At 35.0% G+C, this 22716-nt stretch overlaps 1 protein-coding gene across 1 annotated transcript in view; it reads right to left on the bottom strand.

The window, feature by feature from the left end:
* Window positions 1-11174: 11174 nt before the first annotated feature.
* Window positions 11175-22716, bottom strand: part of LOC127868665 (DNA polymerase subunit gamma-2, mitochondrial-like) — a 34230-nt gene continuing 22688 nt past the window's right edge. The window contains exons 6-10 of the mRNA XM_052410603.1: window positions 19038-19208; window positions 18709-18840; window positions 18195-18370; window positions 17737-17833; window positions 11175-12395 (exon numbers count right to left, since the gene is read on the bottom strand). Coding sequence (XP_052266563.1) covers window positions 12339-12395; window positions 17737-17833; window positions 18195-18370; window positions 18709-18840; window positions 19038-19208 — 633 coding nt within the window. The 3' untranslated portion in view covers window positions 11175-12338. The remainder of the gene's footprint in view (window positions 12396-17736; window positions 17834-18194; window positions 18371-18708; window positions 18841-19037; window positions 19209-22716) is intronic.

Genomic DNA, 22716 nt, shown 5'->3' with positions numbered 1-22716 from the left:
CATTTCATTGTTATTTATTTCACTGTCGTTGAAATGATGACAACAGCTCACTCTGAGTTTTGGTCTCTGCACAATTCACTTTTGTCAATATTTATTTCATGGTGAATACATACCATTATTTTATGATTCAGTCAATAGTTGAAAAATGGGGAACTAGATCGCTCAAATTAAACATAAGAGCTAGTTCTTAAAGGGGCCTTTTCACAGATTTTGGCATTTTTTAACTTATTCATTAAATGCTTTATATCAATAAATGTAAACATTGGATCGTAAAAGCTCCAGTAAAAAATCAAGAATAAAATTAAAAAAAGGAAAAGAACATTGCCCGGACCAGGTTTCGAACTAGTGACCCCTAGAGTCCTGCCAGAGTCCTGAAGTAAAAACGCTTAAGCCTACTGAGCTATTCCGCCAAGTACACATGCATGACGTATTTTATACCTTATATAAGCAATCTTCGTAGTTTCACAAAATTTAACGACAAAAACAGAACTCTCCAAATTATTCAATCGTTTCGCGTTGCAACGCTTTATAATTTTTAGGTTTTAAAATCGTCAAAAGATGCATATAATGGCTATATTAGACCATGGTAAATGTTCAGTATTACTGTTTCCTCACAAATATCATAACTAAAACGAAAATTTGCGAATCTGAAACAACTTTTTTCAATTTTGTCAATTTACCAAAGTGTGAAAAGATCCCTTTAAATGGGTACCTTACATAAAAACGAACCCGCAGGTATTTATTTGATCCTGGTCAAAGTTTTTGTGAACAATACTGGTTTGCGATGCTGGTTATGAAGTAGATCATGTGTCAAATGTAAATAGATTATACAAGTGCAGTAAAACTATATTTTAAGAATTTTGTCGTTTCCAAGTATTCATAAATATATATGATGCACCAAAAGTATAATGGTGGAGTATAATTTGTTATTCACATCCAAAAATTGAGACCTTTTAAAACGAAACTTGTTTATTAAAAATTAAAATCTATCTAATTCAAAGTTGATACCAAAGTAAGAAGTAACAAAGTTATTTTGGTTTCTCCCCTTAAAGTGCACACTTTGCAGGAGTATACCGTGACCGTGTACATTGCAGCATAATTTTCACGCGCTTTTGTCGGGAAATATACATGATGACTGTATATTGGAAGCGTTTGTAAACGTCGTGTTAACATTTAAAATCGTAGTGTGTTTCGGATTACTTATTATTATTCTCATTTGGAAATTTTATGGAACATTTATCCTTATAAACTTTAAACGATCACCTGGTGTATTAATTCATATTGTAGACGTACCTGTGAATCAAAACATATTTTAATTTTTAAACAATTTTCTTTTTTATACATGTACTACAGTATTTAAACAATTTATTATAACAATGTTTTTATTTTTTGGCATGCCCAGTAGCTCACTGCTAACGCGGCGTTGCGCGGCGGTCACTGATAAGAACGAAAATTGTCTGCATTTACCGACTAGGCTAAAGTAATACATGCCGCGGGAATTAGCGAACGCGGCGTTACGCCGAGCGTTTTATCGAGATCACCTTGCTTTTCCAACGCCGCGTGAACACTCGCTAGCAGAAAAAACGCAGAGGGAGCGCGTTTTTTGGGGAAAACGCGTGGAGTGTACTGTACACAGTGCTTTAGTTTTGCTTGACGAGATGTTCCTCTAGATATTTTATCGCCACACTATATCGTTCATTGTGAGATTTTTAAATCATTTAGCACATTAGTTCACCATCATTGGACGGTGTTCGTGCGAATGAATTACGTTTATATCTCCTAGGTCAAGGTCACACGGAAAATCGGCAAAAGTCCCGGACAATTTAACTCGATGTCCCGGAATTGGTCTGAAAAATTATGGCATGTATGGTCACACCTTGAGTTCAAAGGTCAAAAATGGCCATAAATAAGCTTGTCTGGATCATTACTATGTCATTCATTTTGCGATTTTAAAATAATTTGGCACATTAGTTCACCATCATTGGACGGTGTGTCACGCTAAAGAATTACGTCAATATCTCCAAGGTCATACTTTGAGCTCACAAATCAAAATGGCCATACATGATAATTGCATAATAATTCTTAAAAATCGCCACAAATTAGCTTCTCTTGTTTTGTGAAGACAGCATGCAAAATATTCTGTGTCGATGCAGCATGTGGGGGTATACATCAAGTCTGTGACAAAGCTCTAGTTATAAATATTTTTTTAAATCATTTGGCACATTTGTTCACCATCATTGGACGGTGTGTCGCGCTAAAGAAAAGCTCTAGTTATAAATATTTTGTATTGAAAACCTGGTTTTGTGAAAATTTTGTCCCTTGTTATTGTTTTTGCAGGAACAAAAATATAAACCAAAATGTACAATAGAATAAAACTTCTTGATCATAAACACACAACAAACAAAGAAACATTCAGATTTTAAATACTTCTCCATGACTGTTAGCCTTACTCCACTTTCTGGAAGGATTATGGAAGCCACATTTAATTTTCAGATCATGACAAGAAGAGCAAACACAAGACAAAATATTTCACAAATTTTAAACTAAAGGACATCATTTTCATATGTGACGATTGTAATGGTTTACAGCATGGTTTTCAGAACAAAGAACATTTCAAACATGAAATAGTTTTCATGATTACTCTGATTTATAAAAGGTATCTGTTCACAGTTTGGTAAATTGTAAAAAAATAATAAACAAGAGCGCCTGAATGGCCCAGTCGCTCACCTGAGATACAAAGGAACTGACATGTTCTGTGCAGCCCAAGATATCATTAGAACAAATGTTCTGACCAAGTTTTATGAAGAGTGAGCTATAAGTGTAACTTTAAGATTGCTAACAAGGTTTTACTATAGCCATATAAGGATAAATTTCCTGCCTCCTTGCAGCCATGTTTTTCCACAGACCTGAACTATTTTCGAGCTCATCCAAGATATATTAAAACAAATATTCTGAACAATTTTCATGAGGATTGAACAATAAATGTGACTTTCATAGTGTTAATAAGTTAATAGTATAGCCATATAAGGAAAAATGCCACACCCTGGCAGCAATGTTTTCAACCAACCAAAACCATTCTTTTACTCTTCCAAGATATCATTGGGACAAATCTTCTGACCAAGTTTCATGAAGATCCCACAATAAATGTGGCCTCTAGAGTGTTAACAAGGTTTTTCTATAGCCATATAAAGCCATATAAGGAAAAATTCTTCACCCCCTGGAGGCCATGTTTTTCAACAGACCGGAACCATTTTAAAACTTGTCCAAGATCTAATTCGGACAAATCTGACCAAATTTCATGATGACAACAAATGTTGCCTCTAGTGTTGTTCACTATGTTTTTCAACAGACCAGAACCATTTTTGAACTTATCCAAGACATCATAAGAACAAATATTCTGACCAAGTTTCATGAAGATTGGACTTTTAAATTATGCCATATAAGGAAAAATGCCCATCCCCCTGGTGGCCATGTTTTTTAACAGACTGGAACTCGCACGAGATATTCTGGGTACACATCTATTGACCAAGTTTCATAAAGATCAGACAATAAATGTGGCCTTTAGAGAGTTAACAGGGTTTTACAATAGTCCTAGAAGGAACAAGAGATGTGTTTGTCAGAAACACAATACCCCCAATTGCGCCGCTTTCAAATAAAATTTCAATACATCATTTGGCAGGTTTAGAAATTATCTCCCTTTTAAAGCTTATTAATTCCCTTGGATTGTATTTTTTTACTTTTGACCTTGACCTTTCACCTCTCGAAATGTGCAGCTTCATGAGATAAACATGCATGCCAAATATCAAGTTGCTATCTTCAATATTGCAAAAGTTATGGCCAAAGTTAAGTTTTCGGATCGATGCACAGACAGACAGACAAACGGACTGACAGTTCAACTGCTATATGCCACCCTACCGGGGGCATAAAAATGCTCTGCCACCCGGTGGCCATGTTTTTCAACCAAATGAAACCAATTTGTTAACTCATTCAAGATATAATTGGCACAAATCTTCTGACCAAATTTCATGACGCTTGGACAATAAATAAATGTGGCCACCAGTGTGTTAACAAGGCAATGTTTGTTTTTTTTATTGTTTTTTTTATTCAATATCATACATACAATGTAAACATGTATATGACCATACAACATAGTGATTGTACAAAGCAATACAGTTCAGACATGTTATACAAGATATGCTAATATATTTAAAAAAAATGAGAGAAAAGAAAAGAACAACAGAGGAATAGTTATGAAAAAATGATGAGTTGTATAAAGTCGGGAGAAAGCATACTGGACTTGTGTGTTCTGTTGTGTATTCACAATGATCTTGTCAGATTGAAAAATAAAAATAAAAAAAAATAAAAAAATAAATAAACAAAACTATTTTAGAGAGATAAACTAACATTAGAGTGAAATGTATATAAGTGGACAAAACATTATGAGAATTTAATCCGATTCCATTTTTGTTCAAAGATTTGTAATGTGTCTTTACTGAGGGCTATTTCTTTCTCAATCTGGATTTTTAGTTTAAGACTGTGGACAAAACAATTAAAATTTGGTACTTGTTTTTTGTACTTCATGTTTAAGATAAAATATTTCATCAATATAACCATAAAATTCACAATATTATTACAGTCTATTGATTTCAATGAGTTAATTCCGAAACTTACATTTAAGAAAGATAGTTTAACGTTTAGTTGATGTTGTTCAAGAAAAGATATTAATTGATTCCAAATAGGCTGGATGTGTTTGCACTCCCCAAAAAGATGTTCTATAGTTTCAATGTTTTCACTGCAGAAGTCACACAGATTTGAGTTAGATAATTTGCAATAAAAGAGATATTTATTTGTAGCTATAATTCTATGGATGTATTTGTATTGAAAATTTCTCAGTGTGCTTTCAATAGTTGCTTTATATGGCATGGTAAATATGTGTTTCCAATTAAGTTCCTTTTCTCCAAAAAGGACTTGCCATTTATTTTGGAGTTTTGGGTTTTTAATTTGTAGTGTGTAAAATATTTTATTTTTTTTGTTTTTTCTTCCAAGTATGTTTTCTACAAATGTTGTTTGAGTACATGGTGTATTATTTGTATTGATTTCAGATTTTATATGTATGGGTATTCTTTTGATTAGTGTGTAGTATTTCAGAAAATTATTTGAAGGTATTCCATATATGTAGCATATATTATCAAAAGAGTAGAAATCCTTAATTCTGTAGTCATATAATTGGTCGACATATTTAATGCTTCGATCAAACCAGTCTTTATAGAAAAACGTCTTATTGTTTGAAGTTATTTCTTTATTGTTCCATAAAATTGTTTTACTGCTGGTTTGGGTTTCTAAGTTATGAGTGACATCACTCCACGCTGATAGAACATCAGACAGAAATATGTTTTCGTTTGCAATTTCATGTAAGATAGTATTGCTGATGTTACATTCAAAGAGTAAGGAGTCACCATATTTTTTTAGGATTTTCTGGTAGAATAATTTCCATTTACTCGTATTGGTATTATCTAGGTATCGTTTAACCCAGCTGCATTTGATTGCATTTAAGAATGAGTCAATGTTCGTTAATTGGATACCTCCATTTTCTACAGATTGAATTAACTGAGTTCTTTTTATTTTATCAGGCTTACCGTCCCATATGAAATTAAATATTGCTGATTTTATATCGTTAATAACATCATTTGGTGGATTTGGGAGAACTGTTAATACATATATTAATTTAGGAAGTGCAAACGTTTTCAATACTGTGTTTTTTCCGATAAGTGTAAGTTTACGATGATGCCATGATTTTAAGCAGTTTTTAAAATTCTGTAATTTAGGTAGTATGTTTTTAAGAACTGTATCCTTTTCATTATTTGTGAATGTAATTCCTAACGTTGTGGCTTCATCGGATGTCCAATTAAATTTCATTTCTTTTTTATATTGAACATTACTTTGTTTTAATTTACCTACTCGTAGCACAGTACATTTACTTTTGTTTAGTTTAAGACCCGATGTCATTCCGTAAAGGGTTAGCGACTCTATTAGGTTATGGAAAGAATCGTAATTGTTATTTAAAAAATAAGTTGCATCGTCAGCAAATAGGGATTGTTTGATTTCTTCGTCAGGTTCTAGTGATATGCCTTTTATGTGTTTATTTGATTGGATGTGATGTGATAGGTACTCGATGCAAATAATAAATAGCGATGATGAGAGTGGACATCCTTGTCGAACCCCTCGTTCGATATTAAAACTGTTTGAAAAGAAGCCATTGTTAATGATTATACTGTTAATATCGGTATAGAATAGTTTGACCCATTGAATGAGACTTTCACCAAAGTTCATATTTTCTAAGCAAGAGAACATAAATGAGTGATCAAGCGAATCGAATGCCTTTTCAAAGTCTGCAAAGAATATTAGACCAGGAGTATTTGAATTGTTGAAATAGTTTATGCATTCTTGGATTAGACGAACGTTTTCACCAATGTAACGTCCTTTTATGAAACCAGATTGAGATTTTGAAATGATTGATGGTAATATTTTTTTAATTCTGTTTGCTATACTTTTAGTTGCAATTTTATAATCATTGTTTAGTAAACTTATCGGGCGCCAGTTTGATAAGGATTTTAAGTTTTTTCCCGGTTTTGGAATAAGTGATATAATACCTTGTTTTTGTAGCGTAGTTAAGTTTTCGTTAATAAATGAATAGTTAAGTGAATTGATTAGATGTGTTTTTATATCATTCCAGAATATTTTATAAAATTCGATTGTGATGCCATCAGATCCTGGGCTTTTGTTATTTTGCATTTCTTTTAGGGCTAATCCACATTCATATTCATTAAGCAATCCGTCGCACAGTTGTTTTTCCTCCTGGTTTAAAGCGCGATGTGTATTTTTAAAAAGAGTGTTATTTTCAACATTTTTTCGTTTATAGAGGGTTTCGAAAAATAATCGTTGTTCTTCTAGTATTTGAGTTCTGTTTGTTATATCTTTGCCATTGACTACTAATTTGTGTACAGTTTTTTGTTCACTTCTATGTTTTTCAATGTTTGCGAAATATTTTGTATTTTTTTCATTGTGTTCAACATGCTGTGCACGCGCTCTTAGTATTATTCCATTGAGATGTGTATGATTGATTCCATCTAATATTTGTTTTTTTAATGTTATTTCATTTTCAATGTCGGTGGTATCATTTGTGTTTGTTTGAAGCAATTGTTTTTCAAGTGTTTCAATGGTTTTGATGGTTTCAGTTTCAAGTTTGTGTGTTTCTTTTTGTTTAAATGATGTGTATCTAATTGTTGTGTTACGTATATTTCCTTTAATTACTTCCCATAAGGTGTTTGGGTTTGCATCTTTATTATTTTCAACTGTATTTAATATTTCCTGTTTTATTTGTGTTTGATATTGTGTATCTAATAAGATGCTGTTGTTAATTTTAAAGTATCCTGGGCCTCTTTCAGGTTGTATATTGTGCAGTTTAAGTTCAACTAGAGAGTGGTCAGTCATAAATCCTGGTTTTATGTTACATGTGTCAATAATGTTGCAAAGAGATTCAGATATTAAAAAATAGTCTAATCTACAAAATATTGTTGGTTTTGTGTTTGAGTGCCAGGTGAATTTGCTTTCGTTTGGGTATACTGTACGCCAGATATCTATCATATTGTAGTTTTCAATTATGTTATTTAAAATGTTTCTATTTTTAGTATGAGTATAAAGGTTTCCATTCTTTTTATCTATTAATGGGTTCAGGACAGTATTGAAATCACCACCGATTATAATATTTTTATCTTGGTTATTAATTATAAAGGATTGTAATGTTTCGTAAAAAGTGGAATCGTCTATGTTAGGGCCGTAGACGTTGATTAATGTTATTTGTGTTTCGTGTATTTTGATATCTATACTTGCTTGTCTGCCAATTATTATTTCGTTAAAATTATCGACTGTGATCCCTATATTATTTTTTGTCAGAAAGGCAATGCCTTGTTTATTAGTATATTGTCCACTGAGATATATGTCTCCGTCCCATTCATCTTTTAAGTTTTGTGCTAAAGTATGTGTCAAGTGACTTTCTTGTAATAGGCATATACTATAATTTTTTTCGTCTAACCATTTGAAGATTTTTATGCGTTTGTCTTTATTGTTTAGCCCTTTTGCAGTCAAAGAACATAATTTAATCATTTAAAGAGGTGTATGGAGATGTACATGATAAGTTGTGTGTCCAGTTGTTTTCTATTTTAAGACATAAGATGTGTATACATACAAAGAAAAAATAGAAAACAAAAATTAGGGATTCAAAAAACTGAAATTTCCATAGAAATGAAGAAGTAAAAAGAAATATCACAAAAGTGAGAAGAAAAAACAACAAGAGTGCCAAACTGTCACAAGATACGCCCGTTCGAGGGTTTTGGACACCATGCTCAATGCTTGAAAGTGTCCTCAAGACCTAGTTATTGACCCGGCATGACCCATATTTGAACTTGACCTAGATATCACTTAGATGTAACATCTGACTAAATTTGGTGAAGATCAGATGAAAACTACTTCAATTAAAGAGCGGACAACATGCTTAATGCTTGAAATGCACTATGTGACCTCGTTTTTGACCCGGCATGACCCATGTTCAAACTTGACCTACATATCATCTAGACACAACTTCTGACCAAATTAGGTGAAGATCAGATGAAAACTACTTCAATTAGAGAGCGGACACCATGCTAAATGCTTGAAATGCACTAAGTAACCTCGTGACCTAGTTTTTGACCCGGCATGACCCATATTTGAACTTGACCTACATATCATCTAGACACAACTTCTGACCAAATTTGGTGAAGATCGGATGAATACAATTTGAATTAGAGTCCGGACAAAGTGGCGCCGTTGAAAATGCACTAATTGACCCTATGACCTAGTTTTTGACCCGGCATGACCCATATTCGAACTTGGCCTATATATCAACTAGATGCAACTGCTGACCAAGTTTGGTGAAGATCGGATGAATACAATTTGAAATAGAGTCCGGACAAAGTGGCCCCTTTGAAAATGCACTTATTGACCCTATGACCTAGTTTTTGACCCGGCATGACCCATATTCGAACTTGGCCTAGATATCAACTAGATGCAACTGCTGACCAAGTTTGGTGAAGATCGGATGAATACAATTTGAAATAGAGTCCGGACAAAGTGGCCCCTTTGAAAATGCACTTATTGACCCTATGACCTAGTTTTTGACCCGGCATGACCCATATTCGAACTTGGCCTAGATATCAACTAGATGCAACTGCTGACCAAGTTTGGTGAAGATCGGATGAATACAATTTGAAATAGAGTCCGGACAAAGTGGCCCCTTTGAAAATGAACTTATTGACCCTATGACCTAGTTTTTGACCCGGCATGACCCATATTCGAACTTGGCCTAGATATCAACTAGATGCAACTGCTGACCAAGTTTGGTGAAGATCGGATGAATACAATTTGAAATAGAGTCCGGACAAAGTGGCCCCTTTGAAAATGCACTTATTGACCCTATGACCTAGTTTTTGACCCGGCATGACCCATATTCGAACTTGGCCTAGATATCAACTAGATGCAACTGCTGACCAAGTTTGGTGAAGATCGGATGAATACAATTTGAATTAGAGTCCGGACAAAGTGATGCCTTCCGCCCGCCGCCCGCCGCCCGCCCGCCGCCCGCCCGCCGCCCGCCAAGGGGTTTCACATAATACGTCCCGTATTTTATACGGGCGTATAAAAAGGGAGATAAACACATAGCTCCTGCTTTATAGATGTTAGAAAATTGTTAGAAAATTGTTGGAAAGGTAGTCTTATTTCAGGTAGATACAGAAAGGTGAGTTCGAGTGATGGTAAATAATAAGTGTATATCGTAAATAAAGATATGTGCAATCAAATTTACAAAGAAAAAAACCCAACAACAACACAAACTAAAAGCTATACAAAAAGGCAATTAAACAATACTTGCACAGGTATATATGATATGTATATAGTTTACAATAGTTACATGATTACATTGTTGACTTTTTTGTTTTTTGTTTGTTCAAGGTGGGTATTCTTAAAAAGAGAGGTTGCGTACTTAAAACAATTTTTTGGATTAGATTCGTCTGCCCATACAAATATGGCAGCAACATTAAATGTATATTTTGTTTTCTTAAGATAACTATAAAACAGTATTTAATATCAGTATAACTGCTCTGTCTTGCTTGCTATTCAAGATATACTATATCATTTAATAAGGTGATGTCCAAAAGCGTTAAGTATTTAACTGCAAATACCGTACATATATAGACATAGATATATGTAGACATATGCTCATTACAAATGTAGCAGTAGAATTAAATGTATATTTGATGTTCCTAAGATAAGTATATAATAACATTTAATATGAATATAACTGTTCTGTCTTGCTTGCTAGTTAAATATACTTTGTAATTTAAATAGGCGATTTCAAAAAAGTGTTAAATAGTATAAAAAAGCAAATACCGTACATGTATAGACTCAGGCATAAACGCCAAATTTTACATGCATTTTGTATGAGCTTCTGTTAGTATGATACAACATATACAGTAATGCTTACACATGTAGACATATGCTCATTACAAATGTAGCAGTAGAATTAAATGTATATTTGATTTTCCTAAGATAAGTATATAATTACATTTAAGATAAGTACATAATTACATTTAATATGAATATAACTGCTCTGTCTTGCTTGCAAGTTAAATATATTTTATAATTTAACTAGGCGATTTCCAAAAGTGTTGAATAGTATAAAAAGGCAAAAACCGAACCTGTATAGACATAGGCATAAACGCCAAATTGTACACAAGGCAATGTTGACGCCGCACAATGCATGACGGACATAGATTAATCACAAATGCTAACCATCAGCACATTCTGCTCAGGTGAGCTAATAAAAACAAAAGATACCAGCCAATCATTAACATTCTGTTTGATTGATTCCATTGATGTTCTGTTTTCATGTAAACTTAAGGTATTAACATTTAATAACAAGATATGTGTTTGTCAGAAACACTATGTCCCCTTTTGCGCAGCTTTGAAGCTATATATTTGACCTTGAAGGATGACCTTGACCTTTCACCACTCAAAATGTGCAGCTCCATGAGATACACATGCATGCCAAATATCAAGTTGCTATCTTCAATATTGTAAAAGTATTCATTTTGACCCATATATTTGACCTTGAAGGATGACCTTGACCTGTCACCACTAAAAATGTGCAGCTGCATGAGATACACATGCATGCCAAATATCAAGTTGCTATCTTGAATATTGCAAAAGTTATTGCAAATGTTAAAGTTGGGGCAAACAAACAAACACACAAACCAACAGACAGAGCAAAAACAATATGTCCCCCACTATAGTGGTGGGGGACATAAAAATGTAGAATGTTTGACGTCAAAGCTATTTATACTTGATAACATGTATAAACATTTTATACCTGTATTTGGTAAGATAAATTTGTATTTTGCATGCTCAGTATTCAGTATTCTAACAAACACTTCACATTTGATTCCAAAAATTCTTGGCATTGAAATCTGTACACTACGAAACATTTTGGGCTGCTGATGTGAGGTGAAATAAAGTCAGGTGTCTTTTTTTCTGACAGGTACTGACTATGAGCCTTAGGAGTTTTATCACTACGGCAAGGACCCCCTCTATAACAGATTACAGAGACCCTCTCTTTGACTGATACCGAGACCCTCCCTATGACAGATTACAGAGACCCTGTCTATAACAGATAACATGCACCCTCTATATAACAGATTACAGAGACCCTCTGTATGACAGATTACAGGGACCCTGTCTATAACAGATAACATGCACCCTCTATATAACAGATTACAGAGACCCTGTCTATAACAGATAGCATGTACCCTCTTTATAACAGATTACAGAGACCCTCTGTATGACAGATTACAGGGACCCTCTGTATGACAGATTACATGGACCCTCTTTATGACAGATTATAGGGACCCCCTCTATGACAGATTACAGGGACCATCTCTATGACAGATTACAGGGACCGTCTCTTTTACAGATAACATAAACCCTCTCTATGACAGATAACAGGGACCCTCTCTATGAAAAATTACGGATTATTTGGACCCTATCTATGACAGATTACAAGGACCCCCTCTATGACATATTGCAGGGATCCCCTCTTTAACAAATTACAGAGGCCCTCTCTATGACAGATTATTTGGACCCTATCTATGACAGATTACAAGGACCCCCTCTTAGACAGATTGCAGGGATCCCCTCTATAACAAATTACAGAGGCCCTCTCTATGACAGATTTCAGGACGCCTCTATGACGTTTAATAGTGTACATGTTTCAGGAGATATTCTGTTAACTTCCCGATAGGAACAGTCTCCTGAAATAGAAGTAAACAGATTATTAGCAAAGAATAATAAAACAAATTACTTTCAAACATTATAATTATTACTAACAAAAACAAACTAGAGCTTTGTCACATACGTGACGAATAGCCCCACATTCCTCATTGACACAGAATAGTTTGCATGTTGTCTTCACAAAAAACAACTGAAACCATGCTTAATGTTTAAAACGCACTAAGTGACCCCATGACCTAGTTTTTGACCCAGCATTGCCCATGTTCGAACTTGACCTACACATCATCTAGATACAACTTCTGACTAAGTTTGGTGAAGCTTTGATGAAAACTACTTGAATTAGAGGGCGGACACCATGCTTAGTGTTTAAAACACACTTAGTGACCCCATGACCTAGTTTTTGATCTGGCATGGCCCATGTTCGAACTTGACCTACACATCATCTAGATATAACTTCTGACAAAGTTTTGTGAAGCTCTGATGAAAACTACTTGAATTAGAGAACAGACACTATGGTCAATGTTTAAAATGCACTAAGTGACCCCATGACCTCATTTTTGACCCGGCATGACCCTTATTTGAACTTGACCTAAACATCATCTAGATACAACATCTGACCAAGTTTAATGAAGATTGGATGGAAACAACTTAAATTAGAGAGCGGACACTTAATACAGACCGACTGACCGACCGACAGACCGACCGAGCGACCGAAAAGCTCACTCCTATATACCCCCCCAAACTTTGTTTGTGAGGGTATAAATATAACTTTGTTTTGAATGCTTGAATAACACTTATTATAAATAATAGACAGAAACACAATGCTATATGATGGAGGTTAATATTAACAAATTGTGAATCATATATTGGGTGGAAAAGAAAAGCTTTATAATTCCAGTAAGAAAACTTATCACAGTATGTTATATGCCCCCTACAAATACCCCCAAAACAACATACATATTTGGTAACTAAAGCCTTATCACAAACATATTTGGTAACTAAAGCCTTACCATAGAGGTTATCAATGCCTTTGTCTAAGACAATACAACCAATCCTGTGACTAAAATTCAGGGTACAGAACTAAGAATTAAATGGATCACTGGAAGTGAAAATTGTGTCTTGCAAATATTCACTTAATGGTGACATCATATTACAAGTTTACATGAAATCACTTAATAAATGATGATCCTTTCTACATGAACTTTTAACATTTTATTTGGCATCCATACTCTGACAGAGTGACTCTCATATACCCTAGCAAACTTTGTAGGTGAATACCTTAATTACTCCAAGTTTTCTGACACTCTAAGTTTTCGTACAACCCCTTTTTTGGCCAACATAATTATTTTTCGGACATGCCCATTTTCGTATATCATTAATGACTCTGTCATTGTATTCGCTTATCTTGGGACACTTTGATCATGGAGTTTTACAAACGGATTAAGGTCATAAAACCTGGGAGACGCATGCCTGAGGGCAATGAACCATAACATTTGCGTAATTGGGTAAATAACCATGTATACTGGTAGAAAACAATCAATTTTAAAAGATATCTTCCAGTTAAGGAAGCAGTATGTATAATGTTTTACTTTTTTGTTCTGTATCATTTTAGGAAAGTACTCAAAGCTGTGAAGTTGTTTTTATCTTATAGTAGAAACACTATTGTGCATCGATTCTTTGATTTTATTTCAATATAATTATAATTTTTGGACATTTAATTTTTGGAATTCGGACACCTGTAATTTTTGATTATTTTCCGTATCTAAATTTTTGAACCAGAATATAAATAATTATTTGAGTAATTACGGTAATTATTTGTATTATTTTTATTATACCTGAGAAACATACATGAAGTGCAAATCAAACTATACACTTTATAACTTTGTTAAACAAGAATCTGTCGGAGACGGGTGATGCTGCCCCCAAAATTTTTTTGTCACAATATTGCACAATATATTCAGATAAAAGGAAACGTCTTGAGGGCACAGTAGTTGGGGTGACAAGAATTTTTTTAAAGAAAATGTCAAAGGGCCATAACTCTGTGAAAAATCATCTTACCAGAACCCGCTGATAATATGCACATCTCCTTGGTAGTGAAGCTTCCCATAAAGTTTCATTGAATTCCGGTCATTAGTTGCTGAGAAATAGCCCGGACAAGAATGGCACTATATGTACAGTTAATGGAAAATTTCAAAAATTTCAAAGGGCCATAACTCTAAGAACAAGAGCACTGCCTTGCGGGTGCAGACCGCTCATCTATTTTCTTTTTAAAGGTGTAGGGACCTATCTCAATTTCAATCACAAAGGATGGAGGGGTGGAGTGGAAAGGGGTGTAAAGTGTTGGGGTGTGGTCATTTATTACATTATCTTCCAAAAATGCAACAAAAAAAATGCAAAAAATAATTTAAAAAAAAATTCGGGGGGGGGGGGGTTCTTGGGTGGGATGGTTAAACAGTATTTCAAAAATAAAATAATAAAAAAATATTTTTGTTTTTTAACCACGTTTGAAAAAAATCAAGAGATGTGTTTGTCAGAAACACAATGCCCCCTATTGCGCCGCTTTGATTTTTTATTTATTATTTTTTTTACCTTTGACCTTGAAGGATGACCTTGACCTTTAACTTCCACCACTCAAAATGTGCAGCTTTATGAGAAGGCCGCTTTGAAATATTATTTTTTTGACCTTTGACCTTGAAGGATGACCTTGACCTTGAAGGATGACCTTGAACGTCCACCACTCAAAATGTGCAGCTTCATGATAACGCCGCTTTGAAATTTATTTATTTTGACCTTTGACCTTGAAGAATGACCTTGACCTTGAATAATGACCTTGAACTTGAACTTCCACCACTCAAAATGTGCAGCTTCATGAGAACACTGCTTTTAATTTATTTTTTTTTATAATTGACCTTTGACCTTGAAGGATGACCTTGACATTGAAGGATGACCTTGACCTTGAACTTCCACCACTCAAAATGTGCAGCTTCATGAGAACGCCGCTTTGAATTTTTATTTAAAAAAAATTGACCTTGAAGGATGACCTTGACCTACAACTTCCACCACTCAAAGCTTGCAGCTTCATGATAACGCTGCTTTGATTTTTTTAATATTTTGTTTGACCTTTGACCTTGAAGGATGACCTTGACCTTGAAGGATGACCTTGACCTTGAACCTACACCACTCAAAATTTGCAGCTTCATGATAACGCCGCTTTGAATCTTTTTTTTACCTTTGACCTTAAAGGATGACCTTGACCTTGAAGAATGACCTTGACCTTGAACTTCCACCACTCAAAATGTGCAGCTTCATGATAATTCCGCTTTGAAATTTTTTATTAGTTTTTTGACCTTTGACCTTGAAGGATGACCTTGACCTTGACGGATGACCTTGAACTTCCACCACTCAAAATGTGCAGCTTCATGAGAACGCCGCTTTGAATTATTATTTTTTTGACCTTGAAGGATGACCTTGATGGATGAGCTTGACCTTGTACTTCCACCACTCAAAATGTGCAGCTTCATGAGATACACATGCATGCCAAATATCAAGTTGCTATCTTCAATATTAAAAAAGTTATGGCCAATGTTAAAGTTTTCGGACGGACAGACGCCATATTTGACATTTGACCTTGAATGATGACCTTCACCTTCACCTTTCACCACTCAAAATGTTCAGCTCCATGAGATACACATGCATGCCAAATATCAAGTTGCTATCTTCAATATTAAAAAAGTTATGGCCAATGTTAAAGTTTTCGGACGGACAGACACCATAAATTTGACATTTGACCTTAAAGGATGACCTTTACCTTTCACCACTCAAAATTTGCAGCTCCATGAGATACACATGCATGCCAAATATCAAGTTGCTATCTTTAAAAGTGAAAAAGTTATGGCAAATGTTAAAGTTTTTTTCGGACTGACTGACATACTGACGGACAGTTCAACTGCTATATGCCACCCTATCGGGGGCATAAAAATTATTGGTTGGGGTGGGGGGTGGGGGGGGGTATAGTGTGAGGGTGTGGTGGTCATTTATTAGATGATCTTTCATTTAAAAAAAAAAAAGGGGGGGGGATTGAGGAGGGAATGGGGGGGGGATTCGGGAGGGCTTGTGGGATGGTTTGGACGGAGTCAATTGTGGTATGTCAGGTAAGATTTTTTTTGTCAAAGTATCAATTGAATCTAATCATAAATAAAGAAGTTATGGCAATTTTAGCAAAATTTAATAATTTGACCTTGAGAGTCAAGGTCATTCAAAGATCAAGGTAAAATTCAACTTGCCAGGTACAGTACCCTCATGATAGCATGAGTGTATTTAAAGTTTGAAAGCAATAGCCTTGATACTTTAGAAGTAAAGTGAATCTAAACACAAAATGTAACGATATATTCAAAGTTACTAAGTCAAAAAAGGGCCATAATTCGGTAAAAATGACAACCAGAGTTATGCAACTTGTCCTTTACTGTCCCCTTATGATAGTTTGCAAGTGTTCCAAGTATGAAAGCAATATCTATGATAATTTATGGGTAAAGTGGACCAAAACACAAAACTTATCAAAATTTTCAAGTATAAAGGGCCCATAATTCCGTCAAAATGCCAGTCAGAGTTACATAACTTTGCCTGCACAGTCCCCATACGATGATTAGTAAGTGTTGCAAGTATGAAAGCAATGGCTTTGATACTTTAGGAAAAAAATGGACCTAAACACAAAACTTAACCAAATTTTCAATTTTCTAATTATAAAAAGGGCACATAATTCTGTCAAAATGCCATTCAGAGTTACATAACTTTGCCTGCACAGTCCTCTTACGCTAGTTAGTAAGTGTTGCAAGTATGAAAGCAATGGCTTTGATACTTTAGGAAAAAAGTGGACCTAAACACAAAACTTAACCAAATTTTCAAGTATAAAGGGCCCATAATTCGGTCAAAATGCCAGTCAGAGTTACATAACTTTGCCTGCACAGTCCCCTTATGATAGTTAGTAAGTGTTGCAAGTATGAAAGCAATAGCATTGATACTTTATGAGAAAAGTGTACCTAAAAGCAAAACTTTACCGGACGCCAACGCCAAGGTGATGACAATAGCTCATAATTTTTTTTCAAAAAATAGATGAGCTAAAAAATCATCTGACCAGAACCCGCTGATAATATGCACATGTCCTCTTGGTAGTGAAGCTCCCCATAAAGTTTCATTGAATTCCGGTCATTAGTTGCTGAAAAAAAGCCCGGACAAAAATTGTGCACGGACGGACACACGGACGGACAGACGAAGCAGCGATTATATGCTCCCCCCAAAATAAATTTTGAGGGAGCATTAAAAATAAAGGCTAATGGAGGAAGTAAATCAACAAATATCACTTACCTGAATGCTTGTGTCTCTATTGCGAAGCCCTATATTCCCTGTGTCTATAGTCTCATCTGACACAAGAACAGTGTATGGGACACCCATTTCATCATTCCTGTAAACACAAGAAGATCTTTCATTATAACAGGCTACCTGTTCTTCAAGGTTACTAGAGTTTGTTACCGTATTCACAGTAGTGATGTTGCTTTTTTAAACCACAAAATTTCATTCCAACACATATATATGATTTTACAGTATTTTTCACTCTAACATTTATTTTATGCATTTTTTACACATAAAATGTCTTACACACAAACAAGTTTTAGTGTCATTAACATAGAATGTCTTACACCAAAAAAAAATCAGTGTTATTAACATAAAATTTCTTACACCCAGACAAGTTTTAGAGTCATAAACATCATAAACTTTCATCAGAACTATGCCCCTTAAAACTGCATTACCCAAACCTATCGTACCTGATGACCTGTGCAGTTAAGCTATTTGTCTCATCTCGATTATGAAGGACACTTAGCCCCACCTTGCGGAATTCACGACAAATGTATGTCACCACTTCCTGGATCTGTCTGACCTTTGACCCATTGTGACATACAGAAACTTTGTAGGGAACAAGCACTGGGTGTAAATGTAACACCTGGAAATGAATAAGTTCTCTATAAACAAATTGAAGTAAAACCTCTTTAAAATAATATTAAATGGGTGATTTTACTTCTTAAAACAACATATAAGGAACACCTAATAATTCTCATATCTAGGTAATGGTATGAAAAGTATTTATCATTGCTAGGCTATCTTTAACTTGTCTTTTCTTTATGTTTACTTTATTTTTAAACAGAAATTATACCATATGAGCTAGGCTGATAAAAAGAGATGTCACAAAAATGAATTTCTAATATTGTTACTCAAACTTAAGTGTCATGATTTTGAAAAGGTAGGGACAGGTTGACACAATGACTATTTGTTTGTTCCTACCTCCCTGCCCTGGCCCTCCCCTGGCAGGGCATTGTGTGTGTAGGCGTCCATGAGGAACACTGCACTGGCCAGCTCCATGCTGGTCTGACACTCGATCAGGCAGGGATAGGAAGACTTGGCTCCGTTACGGAACTGTGGGAAACACAAAACAGTTCGCTCACTTGCCTAACTCACATGAAGAAACAACAATGTGCTCATCATCTTATCTGACATGAAAAAACTACTTTGCAATTGACTATATATACTTACATTTAATAGATTTTAAACACACCAATAATCAGCAAGTCTATTCAAGCATGACATATCTGTTACACCTTACAACATCATACTTTGCAATTGACTCCTGTACGTTCCTCTACTTTATCAATGTCTTCATGTCCTCTGTTGGATATCGTTTCTATGGAAATGGGCCCACAGCTGGAATTGTACTGAATATGCAACACAGACGTAGAACCTTCATCAAAGGTCTTCTGTACAAAGTTGGAGGAGTTGTATGAAAACTGAAATGTTAATCTGTTAAAATGTATCAAATATATCAGAGCTTCACATAAATCTCTCAGTACAGTGTCAAATAAGTAAATGCCCACTTAAATCAGCATTTTTAAAGGTAAATGCACAAAATGTATAGGGGTAAATGTAATTGTAGTTACAGATGAATTGGTTGGCCTTAAGTTTTAACAAAAGGCTAGTACAGTTGAGTAACATAAAACAATTGAGTATATATTTTAAAATTAAAGATAAACTTTCAAATAAATCAAGCATTTAGATATTAATTTATTTATTTTTACATCATTTACAGTAAAAAAGATGTCTTTTCAGTTCTTAAATTCCAATAAAGGCAAAAATTGGAAACAAGACCTGTGTTTGTGAAACACAATGCCCCCTACAACACTTTGAAGCTGCACAGCAGCTACATGTATTTTATTGGAAATTGTAAGTCCAAGGCCCATAACATTGCCAAAAATCAATGGACCAGAACAGAATTCACACTTCATCTGGGTGAATAGGTATATTCACATTCCGAAAATCAGCTACCCTGGTAATTATCTGAAAGTGTTTCGTAAACAAGAGGGCCAAGATGGCCCTAGTTTGCTCACCTGAGAGGAGTCAGTTCATTCAATCTTTACCAAACATCAAACTTGACCTAGATATGGTCCAGACAGACATCCAGGTCAAGTTTCATCATTATTGAACCAAAACTCTGGCATTTGGAGTGATATTGTTTTTGTAAGATTTGACCTGGCGGCCTATATTTTGAGTTGACCCCCCTTACCAAACATCAAACTTTGCTTACAAAAATAAATATTATGACCAAGATTCATAAAATCTGAAACAAAATTGTGACCTCTAGTGTTTACAAGGATTTTGTATAATATAATGAAAATTTGGACAATCTATGGGCAATAATTATGGCATTAATTATGTGATATATATAAAACCGATCTTTTCACCAAGTGTCATGATGATTGGGCAAAAAATGTGACTTCTAGAGTGTTCACAAGCTTTTATATAAATATAAGAAAACTGCCCCCCCCCCGCCCCCCCCCCCCCCCCCCCCGCCGGCCATGTTATTCAACTGACCAAACCATTTTCAAACTCAACTCTCATATCAAAGAAACAAATTTTCTGACCAAATTTCATGAAAATTGGGCCAAAATGTCTTTTCTAGAGTGTTCACATGTTTTCATTGTATATACATAGAGAAAAATGCCCTGCCCACTTTTCACCGATCTGGACCATTTTCGAACTCGTCCGAGATATCAATAAAACCAATGTTTTGACCAACTTTCATGATGATTGGGCAAAAATTGTGGCTTCTAGAGTGTTTACAAATTTTCTCTATAGCCAAATAAGGAAAACTGCCCCCCCCCCCGGCAGCCATGTTATTCAACTGACCGGAACCATTTTCGAACTCAACTCTCATATCAAGGAAACAAATGTTCAGACCAAATTTGATGAAAACGGGACCAAAAATGTGACTTCTAGAGTGTTCATATGTTTTCACTACATACATAAAGAGAAAAATGCCCCCTCCCCCACTGGTGGCCATGTTTTTTCACCGATCTGAACCATTTTCGAACTCGTCGGAGATATCAATAAAACCAATGTTTTGACCAACTTTCATGATGATTGGACAAACATTGTGACTTCTAGAGTGTTGACAAGGTTTCTCTATAGCCAAATAGGGAAAACTGCCACTATATACATATAAAGAAAAATGCCCTGCCCACTGGCAGCCATGCTTTTTCACCTCTGGACCATTTTCGAACTCGTCCGAGATATCAATAAAACCAATGTTTTGACCAACTTTCATGATGATTGGACAAATATTGTGACTTCTAGAGTGTTGACAAGGTTTCTCTATAGCCAAATCGGGAAAACTGCCACTATATACATATAGAGAAAAATGCCCGCCCACTGGCGGCCATGTTTTTCACCGATCTGGACCATTTTCGAACTTGTCGGAGATATCAATTTAATCAATGTTTTGACCACTTTTCATGATGATTGGGCAAAAATTGTGACTTCTACAGTGTTTACAAGGTTTCTCTATAGCCAAATAAGGAAAACTGCCCCGCCCACTGGCGACCATGTTTTTCAACAGACCAGAACCACTTTTAAACTCAATCAAGATACCGTTAAGACAAACACATTTTGACAAAGTTACATGAAGATTTAACATAAAATGTGACTTCTACAGTGTTTACAAGGTTTTTCTTTTTTTTGACCTAGTGACCTAGTTTTTGACCCGGCACAACCCAGTTTCGAACTCGGCCGAGATTTTATTGGGGCAAAGCTTCTGACCAAGTTTCATGAAGATGGGACAACAAATGTGGCCTCTATAGTGTTTACAAGCAAATGTTAATGGATGGACGGACGGACGTACGACGGACAAAGACCGGTCAGAAAAGCTCACCTGAGCAATTAGGTGAGCTAAAAAAAAACACCATAGAAAACGGTTATTTTAGAGAACATTTCTAAGTCCAAGGCCCATAACTTTGCCAAAAATCAATAGACAAAAAAGTCATCACTTAATGTGTAAGTCATGCAGGTAGACGAACATACCAAAAATCAACTCAATATCTGAAAGCATTGCATATAAAACTACCAGAAAGTCGTTATAGAGAAAATGTTTTTTTATTCCAAACTTTGCCAAAAATCAAAGGACCAGAATGAAACGCGCACTTCATCTGCAAGTCATGTAGGTCAACGTACATATCTGAAAACATTGCATAAAAATCTCTGGCAAACAGAACACCAAAATGCAACCCTACCAGGGAATAAAAATGAGTGCCCAAAAAGCATTTTTCTTGCTCATCTCTTTATGATGTTCAGTAGTAAATCACACAGCTTATCTTGTCAGATATATTGAACATTTATATTGCAGTATCAAGAATTTAGCCCATGCATGCAGAGTTATTGAACATTTGTAATTTCTTGTGAGCTAGTGAAGTAGTGTAATCCTAACATCTTTAATATTGACCTAAGTGTTGCTACATGTAGACAGACAAACTTAATTACTGGGATGTTTTCTTAATGTCTCATCAATGTGGAATTTACCATCATGTAAGGTATTTTAAGTCAATCCAACAAACTTGGTTAAGAAAAAGCACCTCTCCTGCACAAATGAATATTTTTACACATAGCATGCATGTTCCTATATTAACTACTAAAATTTCCAAATAATGATAGAAAGAAAAATGCACATGCAAATGATTCAACAGAGATATTGAATTACAAACTACACATATCAGTAAGAAGCTTCAGGGATATAACATTCATCTCACTGGCTCATATCTGCAAATGAAAGTTTAATTTAGGCCAATACAATATCCAAAATAGTTGCACTTTTGAGCAACCCATTGTAAGATCAGTGAGGGCTTCCATTTCCATACAGGTGCTTTCCTTGGTTGCCATGTGACTTTAAACTGTCGTTTTACAAGAATATAGTATGTGTTGATCATAAGGATGATAATACTAACCAGTCAATTTGTGCATGAGTGAGGG

The sequence above is a fragment of the Dreissena polymorpha genome, chromosome 2, assembly GCF_020536995.1.
Source record: "Dreissena polymorpha isolate Duluth1 chromosome 2, UMN_Dpol_1.0, whole genome shotgun sequence".
Classification (NCBI taxonomy): domain Eukaryota; kingdom Metazoa; phylum Mollusca; class Bivalvia; order Myida; family Dreissenidae; genus Dreissena; species Dreissena polymorpha.
The sequence above is the reverse complement of the archived record's forward strand: the minus strand, read 5'-3'. Positions and strand labels throughout refer to the sequence as shown.